This window comes from Gallinula chloropus (genome assembly GCF_964237585.1).
Source record: "Gallinula chloropus genome assembly, chromosome: 3".
NCBI lineage: Eukaryota > Metazoa > Chordata > Aves > Gruiformes > Rallidae > Gallinula > Gallinula chloropus.
Genome location: NC_140087.1, coordinates 97,183,457 through 97,202,924, shown reverse-complemented (window position 1 = coordinate 97,202,924; position 19,468 = coordinate 97,183,457). Strand labels below are relative to the sequence as shown.

Genomic DNA, 19,468 nt, shown 5'->3' with positions numbered 1-19,468 from the left:
TGCTAGACTCAAGCCTGAAGTCAGCTTTCAGTGATCTTCAAATCTAATAAAACCCTGGTGCTTGTCTGAGCAGTGCTCTTAAGGATTTTCCCATCGGGGTTAAGTCCTCTATTACAGCCCCATACCCAGCCCAGCTTTAAAAGAGGGACCGAAAGGAAGCAGCCTCATTAGCCATTCATTTTTAATTGTTCCCTTCACCCTGGACTTCCACAGCAGCCTTCCGTTGCCTACAAGTACCTTGAACATATATGGTATTTAATGTAGTGAGGTCTGTTCAAGAGAGCATGGGAAACCGAAGGGAACAGGAGTCAGAAAGAAGAGTGGACAAGTCGGGAGGAGAGATGCAGGGCTGAGGATGCTGGTGTGTGTGCGTGTGCATAGATGCAGGGGGGCGGGGTGGGGGGCGGGGAAGGTGGAGGGAGGGGTGCATGTTCAGTGTTTGGGGAACGAGAATCAGTGTCGTCTGAAACGGACGTGACTTTTCCAGCGGGGGCTGATGCAGTCCGGCACACGAGCCATGCAATCCAAACCGATGAACCTTTTCCCCGGCCGGGCAGGGGGCGCAGCCTCCGCGGACGCGCAAGCTGCGCCCCCTGCCCGGCCGGGGAAAAAAGGCTGGGCAGGGCGGGTTGGGGACCGACGCGGATCCCCAGCCTGTTCCCGCATTGGCTCCCGTAAGTTCCCGCGTCATTTTTCTCCCCACACCCCGCTTTTCGCACTGGCAACCACAAGCCTCGATGGACGGGCGGGAGAAAGATCGGATGCTCTGAGAGGGTCTTGGTGTTTTGGTTATATTTTGTTGTTGGGCTTGTTGGGGTTGTGTGGGGTTTTTTCCCCAGCCCCCGGACCAACCTCCAGGGATGTCCGGGCTTCAATCCGAGGATGGTTCCCCTTCGTACAGGAACTGGACGACCGGGTCGGAGCTGAACGAAACGCGGGAGGCTTTTTTAACCCCTTCCTCCGACTACGACGATGAGGAGTTCCTGCGATACCTCTGGAAGGAGTACTTGCACCCCAAGGAGTACGAATGGGCGCTGATAGCCGGCTACATCGTCGTTTTCATCGTAGCACTCGTCGGGAATGTCCTGGGTGAGTCTCGCTCCCCAAAACTTCCCGTTCCCCCTTGCCGAGGTGGGGTTTGCACGGACGGTGGCTGGAAACCGGGGGTCAGTTTGGCTTTCCCCGCTGGAAACGCGGCTGTGCCCAGCCGCGGGGTAAAGTTAAGGCTGCGCGGACGCGGCCTTTGATGCGGGACGGCGTGAAAACCGCTCCCGCTGCGCTTGCGAGGGGCTACGGCGGCAGCCGCTCGCTGCAGGGTCTGGCCGGGCGGAGAGGGACCAGCTGCCGTCCCTGTCCGCCGGACCGAGGTGCTGAAATCTTCCCCCCCCCCTCCCGCCCCGCCTGTCCCGGCCGGGGGCTCCGCCTCTCATCCCGCACGGGGGACCGCTGCTCCCTCTCACAGCCCCGGCGCGCCCGGCGGAGCCCGGCGCTGCGCTGGGAATAACAAACGGGCGGTGTTTTCTGAAGGACGGAGGTAGCGGGAGCGGGGCGCGGGGTAAGGCACACGGGACGGCGCCCTCCCACCCAGCGCGGGGACGCGGTGGTTACTCCCCTCAGCAGCCGGAGGGCGGAAGGTGCGCGCCTCGCGCTGAAGCGGCGCAACGGCCGCGGTCGTGAGCCGCGCGGAGCGGAGATGGGGATATGGCGAGGGGGGTGGGGGAGGAGGCGGAGGCGGGGCGGCGCCCTCCCGGGCTCTCATTGAGAGAAGCGAGGCGAGGCGGTGCCTCGGAGCCCGCCTCCTCTCCGCTCCCATTCATCCGTGAAGGAGGCGGCGGGAGGGGGGTTGCTCGGCGGCCGCTTCTAGCGAGAGCGGGGGAGGGGGTGGGAAGCGGGCTCTGGCGGGGTGGGGGCGGTGTGGTATGGGGGGAGTGTGGCGGAGAGCCGAGCGCAGGGCGGGGAGGGCACGGGTGGGCTGGAGCGGCGGTGGGAAGTGGGAGCGCTTACGGGAACAGGCGGGGGTAGTGTGTGGAGTGCCCCCGCCGCTCCCCCTCGCTCCCCCCCGCCCAGAGCGGAGCAGCTCCCCCCCGAGCTGAGCTGCTCCCCCGCTCCCCCCGGCCGGCTGCAGCAACCCCTGGAGCGTGGCTCCGGGAGGTCCGGCCCCACGCCGGGGATGGTCTCCCGGTCTGTCGAAAAAGGCACTTGGGCCGGCGCAGGGGAACGGGGGGGAAGGGGGGGGGGGGGGGTTGGATGGCGGGGAGGAACTGGAGCGGGGGGACACGCGTGTGCACATGTACACGCCGAGGGCAGCCGTGTCCTTCCCGGCCGCTGCTCCTTCCCGCACCGTGCCCTTTTGTTTTGCTGAGGGCCGGGCGAGCCGAGGAGGCGTCGGTCCTCGTCAGTTCTGCGTTTATGAATGAGCGGGAATGCGGTGTGACCGCCGGGGAGCCGTAAGAGCCGCTTAGCTGGAGTCACGGCCATTTGCATCTGCTATTTACATCGGTGACATTTTCATGAACGGAGCGGCGCGCTAGCGCGCCCAGCCCTGCCATACGGGTCTTTCATTCATGTTTTTCAGAAGGATTTATGCGTGTCAGGGCTCTCATCTGCAAGCTCGCTAGGCTTCCCGAGGCAAGATGCAAATAAGACTGCAGCCAAAGGCAAAATCAGGAAAGGCCTTTTTTTCTCTTTTTTCTTTTCTTCTTTCCCTTTCAATGGTCTGATGATGCTGTTTGATTATATTTTTTTCCGGAATGGTGTGCTGATTGCCTTTAAACATCCAGTATGCACGTTGGCAAAACCACGGAATTCTCAGTCAAAGAGGTTATGTTAGAGCTGTGCAGAAGCCACAGCATGTTTGCTCAGTCCATTGCTCGGCAGCCAACTTGACAGGCAGTGTAAAGATAATAGCTCTGGCAAAGAGGCTGTGCTTTAAGTGCCCTTCATTCTGATATTGAGCAAAGATGGGTTTAGGAGAACTACCTGTGTTTATCTGTCTGCCTCCATCCCTTCTGTACACAGGCTGTCCTCTTGCCTTTGAAGATTCAAGGTCAGTTCTTCAGCTATAGGAGCTTTCGCCCCCTTTACACTCCTCCCTGCTCCCTCCCCCCGAAGTTGCAAAGAGAAAAGCTTTCCTCCCTGTGCGCTTGCAAACAGGGATGGTGTCAGTGCCAATGTGGAGCTTTTCCTCCCTGACAGCTGTGGACGTTACCTTTCTGCTTGGGATGGAAGCTGGCATTTGGCTGTCCACCCACCTTTGCTTTTACTGCTCTGGCTCGAGCCATTTGCTCTCTAAACTGCCTCTGTGCATTACACAGACCTCACCCACCCAAACTGCTGCAAGTTGTTTGTGGGATCTGCAGGTGCTCATTAGTGGAACACTGCCTCATCTTTATGCAAGAAAGCTCATACTGCACTGATTGCAGGCTTGCAAGATTTTGAGGAGAGAAATGGATGTGGTCTGCTCTTTCCAAAGACATTTTTGTGAAACTTTGACTAGCAGTGAAAGTCTGATACAGACCAGCGCACTAGTCTCAGTATCTGAGAAGCTGGTTTCTCCTGCTTGAAAAATCCATAATCACAGTTAATCTGGTATTTAGTCATAGGCCCTCTGAAAGCAGAGCAGAAGTGATTCAAAAGAGAGGTTTGGTGGCTAATGATTCTGTATGGTATGATCCTTAATGATGTGATATATTCCTCTGCTTATGTTTGACTAGTTCTGCTAGACTCATGGCATCTGAAATCAGTGCTTGGTGATTTTTTTTTTTGTCCCTGTTCAAATAACACTTAAATAACCAGGAAGGACCTTTCCCTTCCCTGTGTGGTACTGAAAAATTGCATTTCTGCCACTTATTTTAATTTGTGCATTTACATGGGATTAAGAGACTCTTTGTGCCCCAGCAGTGACATCTGTGCAAGTGGAAGGCACAGTACGTCTCTCAGATACTAGTAATAAACTAGACTGAAGCATTCTGACAGTTAATTAACATCCAAGGCTAGAATCTGAAACTTGAACTTTGATTGACATCTACTGGGCTCTTGAGTGAGCTGCACTGCAGGAATTCTACTTACAGTAGCATATATAACAAGGTCTGCATGGCTATTTAGCTTTCAATTTAATTAGGAGAGTTGACATGCACTGTCCGAGCTGCTGCCCAAGCCAGCTAAAATGAAAACCATTAGCAAGTCTCTCCATTTGAATGCAAGTTTCATTATTGCATTCGAGTGCTTTGTGTCAATGATTCTCATGTGTGCCCATGTTGGCTGCTCACCAGCACAAGCCATTGAGAAGCAATGGGTTTTGAGACGTTTCTAGGACATATTTGCATGCACATTCAGAGAATCTGAAATTTGGATTATAACATCAGTATCCTTTGTCCTATTTTCTCCTTCACTCAGTCGCTGTTTATCACTAGAAGCAGAATAGGTGTTGAGGGTAAGGACTGTGTTTTGCAAACAAGACTAGGTGATTTCTGTACCACTGCATAGCAACAAAACTCTTGAAACTTCTTTGCACAACTAAAGCAAAACATAGCATGTCTTAATGGAGAATGTATGTTGGCTGTAAATACCTTTTTTTGTTTGAAACTATAGCATTAAAAAGCATTGATTTAAAATAGAAAACTAGATTAATTGAAGAAGGAAACATATATTTAGGATGTATGGAGGTCTCTGTTTACTGGCATCATCATTCCACACTAACCAGTTGCAGCAGTTAATAACTGGAATAAGACCACAAGGGATTAATAAGCAATGTACAACTCCATATTTTTAGCTCCATTAATGCCAGTAAAGATTGGGAATAGCCCTCATATAAGTTAGTTATTTGCATAGGTCAGAACTTTTTGAATGTGATTTCCCTCAGAGAACACACATTCATCAAAATGTACAGCAGATATCACTTGGTTTGATCAAAAACTGAAGACAGATCAAGCAGCCTTCTGGTGTCCCAGAAGGCCTCTTGGCAGCCCTCCCCAGAGCTGGCAGGAGCAGAGATTCTGAGCACACACAACCTGCCAGCACCCAGCTTGAAAGTCCTCAGCACTGCTGGCTTCCAAGGCTGAGAGACCGAACAGGACATCAGTGAGACATTTCAGAAACTTTCTTTACTTACACAATTTGATGATACTTGTTTTTCTTTCCAACTCAGGATGAACCCAAATTTAATTGACACAGAATTACTCTTCTCCAGATAGCTCTATTATTTATTGTCTGTTTTATAGTAACTGCTAGTTGTGCTGAGATCTGTATAGAACCCAACTGTGGTCCTTTCCTCAAAGAGTTCCTAGGCTGACTCACACAGCTCCATGGCATTCATTTGATTTTTAATTATAGTAGTTTGGTTTTGGGGGGGGGGGGGGGGGAGGGGGGAGGCGGAGCTAGAGAAGAAAAGGTCTGTGTATAGTTCTAACACCAGAGTCCTGGTCAATGCCTGTCATATGGCAACTGTCTCATAAACTGCTCTGTTACCATTTTAAAGAACTCTGGTGAATACTGAGGTCTAGGCTTACATGCATGTGTTGGTACAATGGGTCATGTATTCTTTTAAACCATACCACGATCTTCATGAACCATATTTGATTGCCAAAGATGAGACACATTTTGAATACTGGTATTTGGGATTACTGTCAAGAGTAAGCCATGTGTGTGTTTGTGAGATACACAAGAAGTAGAAAAGCATTAAAAGATGAAGCTGATTTGAAATTACACCTTTTTCTTTTAGATTCTTGTATCCAAATGTGTAACTTGTTGCACTCTGTATGCTTTCTGAAAAGACAAATCGGGCAGGGGTGGGAGTGGTCATCTCTACTGTTTTTTACCGTTCTTTACATGAAAAGGCAGCTCTGCCTGGTGTGAATAGTGCAGTCCTATTGAACCCTGCTCTGGAAAAGGGTAATGCCCATGAATGAATGATGACAAGTGAGCTGCAAGAGATGCTTGATGTCTTGGGTGTTAATACTTTCATTTGAGTTCTTCTTAAAGTCAGGACAGTTGCATCTGCCTGGAGGCTGCCCTTACGGTTGGATGAAAAGGAATGTCCTTGGGTAGTGCTTTTTTTTTCAGTCAGAGTAAAAGAATAAGCAGTTTGGCTTTTTGTATTCTAACATCATTCGAAAGGACAATAGTTCTGGTGTGAACCGATTTAGTGATAAAGAAGGAGGGCTGGAACCTGAACAAGTGGAAAAATGCTTGGGCTCAGGGGTCAAAACCCATTAAAAGGTATTGAAAGAAAAACTTGAAATATATTTCTTTCCATATGGAGTCTCATGTTGTGTTTAATTCATAACTACTTTTAATAGTGTTACCGTTCTTTCTTCTGAGGCTATATGTACATTTTGGAAACTGAAAATTTAGGACTCCTCTGTCATACCATTTTCTTTCTTTCTTCTGTCTATACCACTGCTGACAAAATCTCTCTTTTCTGATGTATCATAAACTTTGACTAAAAGGCTGACTCTTCAGAAGAGCTGTAACCAGTTTGTCAGAATTCCTCTGCAATGTCAGAACATTATGGGGCAAGGGTGGGTGGTAAGGGAAAGCACACCAGCATGTATTAATTTGACAGATTGCCTAAGAAGCAAGTGGCAAACTTCACTGTTACTGGCTTTGGTTTTGTTTTATTTTACTTTCAAGATGTAGTCCTGATAAACATGGGAAACTTTTGAAGAACTTAATACTGTTTCATTTTATACATTCTCAAAGCTGTTGGATTAATAGTTCTGAAGACCAGCACTACTATTTAGACCCAAAACAGGTGCAGCTGGTGGCAGGATATGCTAGCTTGTATGAATTTTACGTTGTAAATTATGTTTGGAAAGAATAATCTATCTATGGAAGAAAGAAAATAACTCAGCAGGGCGTTTCAGCAACTGCACAACTCCAAGACCGCTAAAACCTGTGAAGCCCTGCCTGCCAGGAGCTGGACAGGGACTAACAGATCTTTCTCTTAGGTCAATGAAGTACCCTTCAGATAGAAGTGTCTTTGGGGCATTACCACATAAAATGAAAGCTGTTGTCACTACCCACCCTGCTTTAACTCACCGTCTTTTAAAAAGTAGGAATTTTTGGAATGTTTCTTTGTTTTTAAAGCATTGCTTATTATCTGTGTTGCATGTCAAGTGAAACCTTGGGGAAGGGTGGGACATTAGCAGCTGATTTACTTCCTGCGCATCTCGTTATTGGAAAATATTGGAAAAGAGCTAGAATGGACCCTTTGCCAGGGGAAAGAGCGCCAGGAGCAGAGGGCAGCACCGAGATTGACAGGGCAGCATCAGCGTATTCACCAACACTCCCACACTGCCTGAGAGTGTGGTAGGTCTGGTGATGTTTACTAGGGTTCAGTCACCTCCCAGCAATCGCCGGACAAGTCTGTAGTGACGAAGCAGGTCTGAGATTAACCCAGGAAGCCAAATCAGTGGGTGAGGATTCCAATCAAAATCAGCAAGGCACATGCACCCTTACAACACGATCTTTGCCTTAGCCAAGGGTGAGAGCTTGAGTTTAAATGTGCCTCCTGGGCAAAGAGGTGACCACCAAAAGAGAGATGTCATGTCTTTCTCCCAAAGCTCTGTCCCCAGCAGCCTGACCCCAGCTGACATGCTGCCCTGCACCAGCGCTGGCCCCCAGCTCTGGCAGCTCACCCCTGGGCAGGGAGCAGAGGTTGCAGGGCCTGGGCCTGCACTCAGTCCCAACAGAACTATTCTGTCTCCTGGTTCTCCATGCAGTGAGACTGCAAGGCTTTTAGCCTAGTTTTGGGAAAATATTATTGGAAGTATGGATTCATGATACAGATTCCACGGTCGTATGCTGTGCAAGGTATTTGCTGTAGCATTTCACTAGCACAGTGTATTGTATTTCTTTGTACAACCTAAAGAAAAGGCATTCTCAATCTACATTAGAAACAGACATGGACACGGAAAGGTTTTTCCTAGTAGAACTCCATTTTCCAGTGACTGACAGATGCATTTTGAAGCATATTGTTTCAAAGTTGCTCAGCATTTCAGCTGTAAAGTGCAACCTTGATTTTAATGAGTCATGCAGGTTTAAATTGAATCATAGTGAGGTGTGAAATCTTTTTATTGTAGTGTCATGTGCAGTATGACAGCTTTCCATCTCTTACATAAAGTATGTGCAAGGGTTTTTATTGGGTTTTTATTGTTACTGTGGATAGAAAAGTAAGTATATCAGATGAGATTATGAAATAACTGGCTATTCAGTATAGTCAGCTCTGCGGGCATGACTGGCATTGCCAGTTAATACTTACAGTGATTTGTGTGTGTGTGTGTGTGGTGGGACAATTTAAAACCAATCTGTCTATGTTAATCAGTACAGTTGGCTCAGGAATACTGTGTGATGGTACCTTTCACTTCCTTCACAGCTGACCAAACCTGGTATTTTGAGCAGTCTGTTTTTATAGCAGAGCTGATGTTCTGGTAATAACTCCCATTTCCATTACCTTGTTAATTGCCTAAGATTATGCAATGTGACTAAACTAGAAAATTAATCCTGTGCCAATTAGATGATTATGCTATTACCCTCAATTGTAATCTGTAGAGATAAGGTTCCAGAATTCAGTTCTTGTATTCTTCTCTAGTGCCATAATAATAAAGCAGTCCATAAAATACAGAAGTGGGCTGGAGAACTTGAGCAACCCACAATCCCAATCTCCTAAATCCTTTTAAAAGCCTGAGTACAATAGAGCACTTGGTAGCTAGAAAGCATCTCAGAAAATATACTGCTCCAAGCAAACTAGTTGCTGTGTATCTGTTTTATTTCTGTAGGCTAATTGACTTTTGTGGAAGACAGTTCCTCATTGATACATTTCGGTGAAGCTGATACTCAATAAAATACTTTAAGATTTCACATGTTCAGTGTTATTCAGCTATAAAGCTTCAGTGTTTTTCATAGAGTTTTACTAGGAACACTTGTTTATGTGTTGTACATAGGGAGCGTGACCTAACCACCTACTCCGTTTGTCATGCTTTGAATTTGTTGACACATCCAGTGTGTCCTGTTGATGAAGAGCTGTCACCTCACTGGTGGGCTATGTTAATTCCTCTGTGTGCAGTCCAGAATATTGTCTGTCTTTTCAGCTGTCGCATCACTTACTCAAGGACAGTTCTTATCTGCTGGGCATTATTACCAGCTGCAGGAATTTTTTCAATATTTCCTTTATAATAAACATTGTGAAAAAAGCATCTTTGTGCCATTCTATTACCTTTTCAACATAAACCTGGTCTTATATTGGACTTCTTTTTTCAGATAAGGTTAGTTATGTAAAAAATGAAGTAATGTGTGGGGTTAGAGCTTAATAGTGCGTAAGAGATGGACAGCCTAGGAAGTAGATATCATCTTCCTATTCACAGAGAAGATCACTTTTAGATCTTTTGTTCTCACTGCTGGTTTCAAAAAACCCTAATTAAATATATTCTGTGATTTAGTTGAAGTGCATCTCACCCCTTAATCAAGATCATCAATAAAGTTATTGAAAGACTCATGGAAAGCCTTCTTAAAACAAATAAAACAAGCTTAGTCTTAGACACCTAATTTTTAGCCTCTTAAGTAAAAGCAGAAGAATCCTCGATCAGAAATCGTTCATAATGAAAGTCGTGTTGATGACAGCATTTCCCCTCCCAACAGTATGTACACACTGATTCAGTGTTTCCACAGGGGCTCTAGCTCTCCAGAATCCCATTCGGTACCCTATCTACTCAGCCTTCCTTTCAACATGATTGTGTTTCTCAACACCCCACTACCCAAATCTTGGTTGACAGATTCATCACTAAAAAAGAACAAGAGGAAAATGCCATATGGAGAATCAATTAATTGCCTGGCGAAACCATTTCATTTTTTTGTGGGTGTAGGAGGTAGAGAATAAGTAATGTGCAACTCAGATCTATTGAATGCAATGTTGTATCACTGCTTGTAAAATACCGTGAAGGAGTAAAGCTCTGTGGAAGCTTTTGGAGAATGCTGGTTGGTGATATGATGATATTTTAGTCAAACAATTGTGATAATGAATTACCAAAGCAAAATAAAATCCATTGAGGTTTAGTATGAAAAAAATAATTCTTTGTTTACATCCATCTGGGGTTTATTATTCACCAAAAATGAGATAAAGAGGTAGTGTCATTCATTTCTATACGGAAACGTCAGATATTGCTGGTTATGGAAATGAGGTTGCTTTTGTGGCCAGGAAGACACTCTGGAAGATGACCCATTGAATAAGAGGTTGACAAGACTTCTGGAGTGTTAGGGAAATGATTTAGAGTTGACATGTAAAAAACAAATTGACAGCTGAACCAGCAGTCCACCAGTGGAATGGCTGCATCACTGTGTTTAATATGCTCAAGACAGCGTAAATCTTCCAGGAGGCAAGCAGCTGCATTTTGCACCAGCTGGAGCCTTTGTATTGTTTTCGTATTCAGCTTGAGATACAATGGGCTATGCTAATTCAATAAATGGCATCACAGCCTCTAATTAAAACGCCTCAGGACACTAAACCAACAGGGATTGAAGTTGTACATGAAAAATGCCAATCTCACCACACCATCGTGGTAGGGTTTGGTTTTTTCCTCAGGAATACAATGAGGTATATGAAACTTACTTCATGGACTTCTAATAGCATCCGTCTGAATTTGTGTTTTTTTATGTTTAGACTTTGTGGGGACTTGCCTCTGAGACTTTTTTTTGGGGGGGGGGGGGGGGCGGGTAGGTGATGGGGGGCGGGTAGGAGGTAGCGAATGATTGGAGCGTGGGATCTGAAGCAAGATTCATTATCCCAGAGCTGTCGGCCCTTGGGGAAAGCCTCAAGCTTTTCCCCAACACTGTCAGCCTGGCAACTCAAACTAGTTCCCGAGCCTTCACTGACACGGTGTGGCAGCAGGAGGAACAGCAAGTGTCTTGCTCGAAGCTCTTGCCGAGGCCGTCGAGGGAGGAGGACAGCATCAGCGGCCAGATGAAGGAGCTGCGCTGCGGGGACACGTCTCTCAGCTGCGTTTACCCTCCCACTTGCTTTTTTTAAATTCTGAGCCTCTTTTCTTCAATATCTGTGTTAATACCATTTTCCCCACTTTCTTCCTCACTCCCATTTATAGCTGGGAACATCCAAGGTTACATTAAAGATTTGCATACAATATTAAGTCGAGGTTGTATTCAGAGCTATTTTTGCTATTTCATAGATTTTCAACTGAGGTCTGAAGATCTCTGTTCGAGCCATTAAGCTGTGCCCTAGCTAAACAGGCATGCTGTTAACTCTGTGGCACCCCCAAGTTTTTAGGAAGGCTTGTACTGGCCTCTTCTACTGTTCTATGGTTTTGAAGTACTTTTGGGTAAAATACCCTTCGAGTTGAGCATCTTTATTACCTTTGTCATCCTTGCTTCTCCAAGCTGAGTGGAAAGCCACAGGTGTCTGCTGTTTCGCTGTGGGTAGGCAGATGGCATTTCCCACTCCACAGAGCTTCCTTTCTCCTTTCAAAGGAGTGAGAATGGAGAGCATACAAACCCCCTTTGATCTGGTATTTAACTAGTTACAATATATTCGGTGGCAGAGTCAAAAATCTTTTGCACACATATAACAGTTTTTGAACAAAAGGCTAGAACATCTTTCTACATCATCTGCTAGATCACTGGCATATCGATTAAGCTGTCGTCCAAGACTACTGAATAACCTTGTACCATAGCAGATTCAGAAAGACATCGAGCCTGGGAGGAATGTATTGAACTAACTTTCTCTCATTTATACTACTCTAGTCAAACAACTTGTAGCCTTGTGTAGCCTGGCACTGAAAGCTAACATTACTCATTGCTTGTGCAGGTTGCAAGCAGTACCGCAGCCAGCAGAGGGCAAGAGGGGGAGAGGGGCGGGGGAAGCTGGTGGGGGGAAGCTGGCTTGTAAAAACACTTCTCTTCGGAGGCTTCTTCACATAGATTTATTTTTAAAGTATGTTCATGAAATAAGTTTCTGGGATACTTAGTTATTATTGTGGTACTAGAACATGCTAATTAAGGTGCTCTTGTGCTATGTGCTGTACAAAGAATGGGGAATGATTCCTGCTGCAGAGAACAGATGGGGTTAGAAGGGGAAATACAGAAGCACAAACAGAGAAATTTAACAAATTGTCTTGCATTTCTGTGTTTGTAAATTATTATTTTTTCCACCTTTCAGGTTTCTCTTGCCCCCATAGAGTAGAATTCAAAGGAACCCAGAGCTACTTTCTGTACCTGGGCTTTCCCACATGCTGCTCCTGCCTGAGTAGCAAGGGACACAGTCTCTTTTATTTCTCTGAGGAATAGCAGGTGCTGGAGTTGAACTAAATTCCATCTGCGTTAAGCCAGTGTGATCTGGAAGGCTTAGTAAAGAGCTGGGAATTAGGAGTCCAAGTTTCTTATCCTGTGACTGATTTACTGGATGGCCTTTAGTAACTTGTATTCTGCACTTCACTTTCCTTGCCTCAAAGATGAAAACGATAACATTTCCTTAGCTGTCTGGGGCATAATGAGGATTCATTTGCTCATAATGATCGAAAGCTGCAAACACAAGATGCAAAATGCTATGAATTGATTTCTGGTACAGTTTGCTGCCAGGGAGATTGACCTCACATTTAACTGTATGGATTTGTTTTACCAGAAATAATTTTTATATTCAAGTATTTTCCCCTAACAGGGCAGCACAGGAATGAGAATGGGCCTTGCCAAAGGGCATATGGGTCTGCTTAAACCTGGCACCATTGGGCACTGACATCCTTTGCTGAAAACGATGCACTTGGGTGAATCGGGCAGAATGTAGGATTACTGAAAGCATAGCTTGAGAATAAAGCAGACAAACTCTCCACTTTCATTGCATTGTTTTATTTTGTCTATTGATAAAAGAAATTAAAAGTGCAGAAAAACATTGCCTCTTAACTCCTGGCCGAGTAGAAAAGCGGGCCGTACTGTCAATATGCACTGCACTCAGGACAAGCAAGCCATAAGTAAAAGCCCAAAGTGTTATTATTGAATGGAAAATGGTGTTTGCAGGTTTTTTTTTCCCCAGCATTGCATTTCCAACTGCGAACAACATTCCAGAGGGGCAGCAGTGTATTATCTTCCCGGTTATGTGCTGCCTCTGCCTTGTCAGAATAGAAGTTACAGCTGTAGCAATCCTGTGCACCAATGTCAGTGACAAAGCTCTGGCTAGCTGTATTTTAATTATCATGCAATGCTATAGAAATAATTACTTTAGTGGGTAACTTAAATTAGCCAAAAGCAAAGCAAATACAATTAGCATGATGTTTCCTTTAAGCTTTTGATTTATAAGCCTTGCCTTTCAGATGTCCGAGGCCACAGCTAAGAGAATCTGAAATTATGTATTCAGCAAGAAAACAGTAGAAGAAATGGATACTGTGGGAGATTTTATCAGGCAGTGAAGAGCTTTGAGGAAGGATTTTGACTTTCATTTACAGGAACATGATAGATTTATATTCTAGATTAAATATGGAACCATGTCTGCAACACATTAAAAGATATGAAGAACATCTACTGTGGCACAATGGGGTTTTTGGATGAAAATTGGAAGCCTATATACTAAAATGGAAGCTGATAAAATCACCTTCTTTTAGAGAAACTGAAGGCCAGCTGTCTTTGTCCGAAAATACCCCTAAATGTCTAAACATAGCCCTCTCAAAGAAGTGTTCCAATCTCAGCTCCTGCTAAAGCACTGGTAAGGTCTTGAATGAATATAGTGCCAATTTTGGTCACTTCACTCTGACAGCAAAAGCACAATCCAGTCTGAAGACCAACCAGAGAATAGCAACAAGGATGGCCGTAGAAGTTCTGAATAAATCACCAGCAGTAAAAAATAGGGTTCTGGAGTGGCACAGTCTGAAAAGCAAACTGAGGAAAGAAAGATCTTCAATGCTGCCTGTATGCAGAGGGAGAAAAAGAAGAAAAAAAAGAAAAAAAGTGATACAAATAGCAGTAAAAGAAAAGTAGATTAGACACTAGAAGACTTTTTGTTTGTTTGTTTGTTTGTTTTTAAATAGGCAAGATATTTAAACACTGTAACATATTGAAGAGAGTCACAATATCTTCGAATCTAATATTTAAAAATGTAAACTTGCCAGCAGTGGTTTAGTGGTAGTCTTGCTGTAGTTGTGTTGATCTAAAGACTTAAGCGAGACAAGATTTGTGGAATGAAGTAGACCATTTTATTAGATGAAGTGATGCAGCTGGAATATGGACACAAGCGTTGAGGTACACCATCCTTCTTGGGATCTAAAAGAGCTTATGTGCCTCCAAGTCTGTGTCATTTTTTCCCAGCTGTTTTAGCTAGTTTAATGAAAGGTTGGCTTAACTCTAGCTGATTCCATTTTAGATTTGGACAGCCTCTTGAGGACCCTTCTAACTCTTTTCTGTTTAATAGATCTGTTTAATAGATCTGTTTAATAACAGATAAGGCTGAGAGCTGGCTTTGTTCATCCCAGAGAAGAGGAAGCTCTGAGGTGACCCAGTTGCAGCGTACCAATACTTAAAGGGCTCCTGCAGGAAAGCGGGAGAGGGACTGTTCATCAGGGAGTACAGTGATAGGACAAGGGGTAATGCCATCAAGCAGAAAGAGAGTAGGTTTAGATTAGGCATTAGGAAGAATTTCTTTACTGTGGGGACTTCAGCACAGGTTGCCCAGAAAGGTTGTGGGAGCCTCATCCCAGGCAGTGTTCAAGGCCAGGTTGGATGGGGCTCTGGGCAGCCTGGGCTAGTGACAGTGTCCGTACCCATGGCAGGGGTGTTGGAACTAGATGATATTTGAGGTCCCTTCCTACCCAAAGCATTCTATAATTCTATGATCATATATCCAAATTAAACATGGTTCTACAACCTAACAGATTAAGGAGATTTTGAATCTTCATCTGAATTTGCATGATGGATGAGTTATTGTTTACAGAAGAACCTTTGATGTACAATGAGTTTTGCTATTTTCTTAGAAGAAGTATTGTGGTGTTTCCAGAAAATTTTGTGCATCAGTTTTTATTTAAAGAGTTTCTGGTGACTGAATCTAAAACATTCAAAATCTATTGATTGCTACACCATCTCTTGGGGCTTTAGTTCCAAAGCTGTTAAAAAACCTTGTATTTAGGCTAGTTTCTCAGGCTCCATTTTGGCAATTTTAATGTATTAGGTTAGGAATTTAGTTCAACCATGTCAAAGAAATGATTTGACTCATTTCTAAAAGCCTTTCAAAATGAAAAAGAGGGAAAAGAAGGTATAAAACAAGCTTTAAAGACACATCTTGTAGATTTTTCTACATGGTTGCAGTAATAATCATAATAAAAATATTCCACATTTATAATGTGGAATACCCATTTATAATGGGTAGCACTTACTTAATACTGAAAAATTACCTTTATTTACTTACCTCAAATCACAGTTGCTCAGACAACCGTTACAAATTCTCTGCAGATGCAATAGATAAATTATGCACAGCAAAATGTGTTATAAAATGATTGTCATCTTGATACAGTTTAAAAGGTTCCATGTGGTGCCCATTCAAATTAAGCATTGTGCTATCATAAGAAAAAGACAACCTTGTACAAATGCAGATGTGTGTTGCCATAGACTTGAGCCAGTGGATTAAAAGAGCTGTGAAGAATGTTGTGTGAACAGCTAGTGAAAATCGTACTTAGAGTAAAATAAACTGGTTTATACATCAAATTATTTCCCTTGCTGTGGCCTGTGGAAAACTACTCTCTGTACTGAAATTCTCTTTGTTTCCACTTTAAAACAAAACACATGGTTCTTACACTGAACTACATATTCAAATATTCTGTACTAAACAAACATTTCCTTAATTCTGCAAAGCCAAGTGTTTTCCTGTTGAAGTATTCCCCAAGCCGGTTCCATCTCACTAACGTGTCTTTCCAAAATCAGTTTGCATTGCAGTGTGGAAGAATCATCACATGAGGACAGTTACCAACTATTTCATAGTGAACCTCTCCCTGGCTGACATTCTGGTCACAATTACTTGTCTTCCAGCAACTTTAGTAGTGGACATCACAGAGACGTGGTTCTTTGGGCAGCCTCTCTGCAAAGTGATTCCCTACTTACAGGTATTATTTATTTTACCATCTTTGTGTACACATTGCCCATGTTATGAATAATCTTCCTAATAGAGATGATCTGATGGAAGTCTGTCCCTTCTGCTGAAGTAGATATATGAGGGTAGTTGCTGAGTATTAAAGGACTCTTCTGAGTAATATCTTTCTGCTTAATAAATATTGTTCTTGGTCCATCTGATTACTAGGCTTGGGCAATACCCTTTCTGGAGCATTTGTTTGATGCTCTTAGATTTTTGCAATCTGTTATAGTAATTCAGACTGGAATAAAGAAATAAAATTGTCTGCAAATAGAATTACTGGTATTTATACTCTGTATGTATGGACTTCAAATGCTACACAGATTCAGATTCAGAGAATCTGAACTTCTGAAGGTAGTCTGGACTTTTGTATAGGTTCAGGGACTTACTTTGCATATTTTAGGAACAGTCAAGGTATCCTGGCTCACTGGGAAGTGATCAGGTTGTCTACCTTGAGCAATAATTGCCTCCACTCATTACCAGTGGACTTAATTAGTCATGAGATCATTTGCATAGAAATGATTGACAAGTACCTTTTCTAAGATTAGCTGGTTAAATGAACTGACTGGGCATACTAGAATGACGAGTGTTTGGCCTTTCAGTCATTAGAAATCAAAAGAATTAAGCAGAACTCTGAATGTATGCAGGTGATCAGCTCTCTGCCTCCGACACAATTTATATTTTGATCAGATACCTGTGTGGCTGAGGAGCCACATGATGTCATCTACTCAATAGAATCAAAATCACAAAACTTGTTTCAAAGCCTCTGTTCTACTGGAAGAAAATCCAAGAGAAAATTAAATGGTCACCTAGTGTACAGAGTGAAATAATAAAACCAAAGTGATAGATTATTTCCTATGCTGAATGGAGGGTAAAAATTACTTAGCCTGCCTTAAGATGGCTGGTTGGTGGGTTTTAGGAGACCCTGAATTTCCACTGTTCCTGTGAAAACTGAATAGGTGAAATGATGGTACTGGTATCTCAATATAACATAGAAACCAACCAACCAACCGACCAACACAACAATATTGTTATACAAGATTAAAAAAAAATTAAAAATAAATCTAATATTTAAAAAAAAAATTTCAGATAAAGTTTTGGAAATTCTAAGTTACATAAATTTGCTCTTTCAGAATCTGACCCTGTTACACCTACTGAGTTTGGGTAGCACCCTAATCTGTGCATTGTACTGTTGGGTCTAGTGGGCCTACAGAGTTGAGGATATTTGTAGTAATTCTGTAAGAAGTTATTAAAAAATCTTTTCCTGAGAATAATTTCTATTTAATAATTGCTGATAAAGAGCTAGCTGTGTTGAAAATAGAAATAATGTTTAAAACTCTAGGGAAAAAATGACAATAAATAATCTTTAAAACTCTGAAAAAATTACACTTACATTTACATAATATTTCCTTTCCTTTAGACAGTTTCAGTCTCCGTGTCTGTACTAACACTTAGCTGCATTGCTTTGGATCGATGGTATGCAATTTGTCACCCTTTGATGTTTAAAAGCACAGCCAAGCGAGCAAGGAACAGCATTATAATTATCTGGATTGTGTCCTGCATCATAATGATTCCTCAGGCTATTGTTATGGAGTGCAGCAGTGTGTTCCCAGGATTAGCCAATAAAACCACCTTGTTCACAGTGTGTGATGAGCACTGGGGAGGTGAGTGTGTCATTGACCATAAAGACTGAATTTACTGCTGTTATGTAATAAAAATATCAGGACATACCAATATGCCGTCAAGTTGTATAAACACATCACAAAATGTTCCTAATTATATAAGCTTTCCTAGAACTGTTTTTCAAATACTGTGAAACCTTACTTTCTTTTGTATTGCTAAGAATGGGAGTACATTTGAAACCGAGTTTAAATGAATGAGGCTGGCTTGTCTTTTGACTGTTTTAATGTTTCCCAGAGGGCAGAAATGTTCCCACCCTTAAATGCTCATGCTTATATAATTCTGTGATCGATGGACACTGCAGGTTTACAAAGACTTCAGCGTGTAGCCTTGAGAAATAACTATATGAGAACAGAATTACCTGATACATGGCTTTTGCTAATTGCTGATATTTGACTAGTCTTCATAAGTGTCTCCTGGGACTCTGATGCAAATTGCTTGTCATTACAGAATTTGTAGAGATGTCATCGATACAGGGTAACAAATTAGCCTACAATTTGAAATTTGCCATGGACAAAATAATTTCAATAACTTTGTAAGTGTAATCTGTTAGAAATGATTCTATCCTGGAAGTGTACTTCTGCCTTCCCAGATTAGCTTGGACTCTAACTTGTTCTGTATTTGAATTCAATTGTAAGAAGCCATCAGGGTTGCCAGGGAATAACTTACTTCTATTTTGTCTCTGATCACAGCAAGTGGTGTTAGTCACCCACCCAAATGGTTAAAACTCAACTCTGGTGGGCCTTGGCATAACTCCAACGCTAATAGAGCGTGTGAGTTACGTGCTGTGACTCTGACACGGGATATGATGACCATCAGTAATACCATTATTCACACAGAGGGGAAAAAATAAAAATCCAAGTTTGCCAAAACATACACCTAAAGGGTGCCTGTTTAATAGTCTCAACTCAGGCTAAAACACAGTCAGATTCCCTCTCTCAGAGATGCCTCTGTAGAAGAAGATTCCAGCCCTGTGAACAATTAAGATAAAATACAGCTGGATCACCTGTACTTAGTTATCATGATAGATCAGTTTAAACAGCTTGAACTGCTGAGGGCTCTTCTATGTGCTGCTTTGGAAGTTCCTCCCCTGCTAACAGCCTCTGCAGAGCTGCTGGGGGATTAATGAGAAGACATCAGCTATCACATTCCTTGTTCTTTATCTCCTTCATCCCAGATAGTCCCCTGGGATAGGGCAGCAATGGCCCTTAGCTAGCTGGCACTTGCTGCAGACAAAGATGTGCTGAAAGCTGGTAGGTTAGAGGAAGCCTCTGTTAATCTTCAAGCACCGTACTTGCTGTTTCATTGGAGAAGACACATCTGTTCTTTACTTTTAGCGTTCTTTCTTCATCTGTGAACAATTTTGTATCCTAGTCTACTGCTGGATGCTGCAGTGTTTATGTGACTGTTTTCTTGCACAGCCTTCGCTCCAAGTACAAGTTGTGTCCCCTAATTTTGGCCGCAGAACTCATTATCCATGCCTTCGTTGCTTCAAGGTTAGATCTGTGGAAAAGATTCTTTTGATCAACCTAGGAAATGAAAATGATGGAAAGCACTTCAGTTAACAAATCAGGGAGTCAGGAGAGCATTTAATCAGGGAACAGTTTCCAAATTTCCAGATCTGCACTGGCCACTTCTTGCTTCACAACAGCAAAGTGTCACTTTTAAACTCCAAAGTCCATA

The 19,468-nt window shown here is 43.3% G+C and overlaps 1 protein-coding gene across 1 annotated transcript in view; it reads left to right on the top strand.

Annotated features, from left to right (window-relative positions):
- Positions 1-860: 860 nt before the first annotated feature.
- Positions 861-19,468, top strand: part of HCRTR2 (hypocretin receptor 2) — a gene marked incomplete at both ends in the record, with an annotated part of 35,523 nt that continues 16,915 nt past the window's right edge. Inside the window, 3 exons of the mRNA XM_084262320.1 lie at positions 861-1,089; positions 15,901-16,079; positions 17,526-17,769. Coding sequence (XP_084118446.1) covers positions 861-1,089; positions 15,901-16,079; positions 17,526-17,769 — 652 coding nt within the window. The remainder of the gene's footprint in view (positions 1,090-15,900; positions 16,080-17,525; positions 17,770-19,468) is intronic.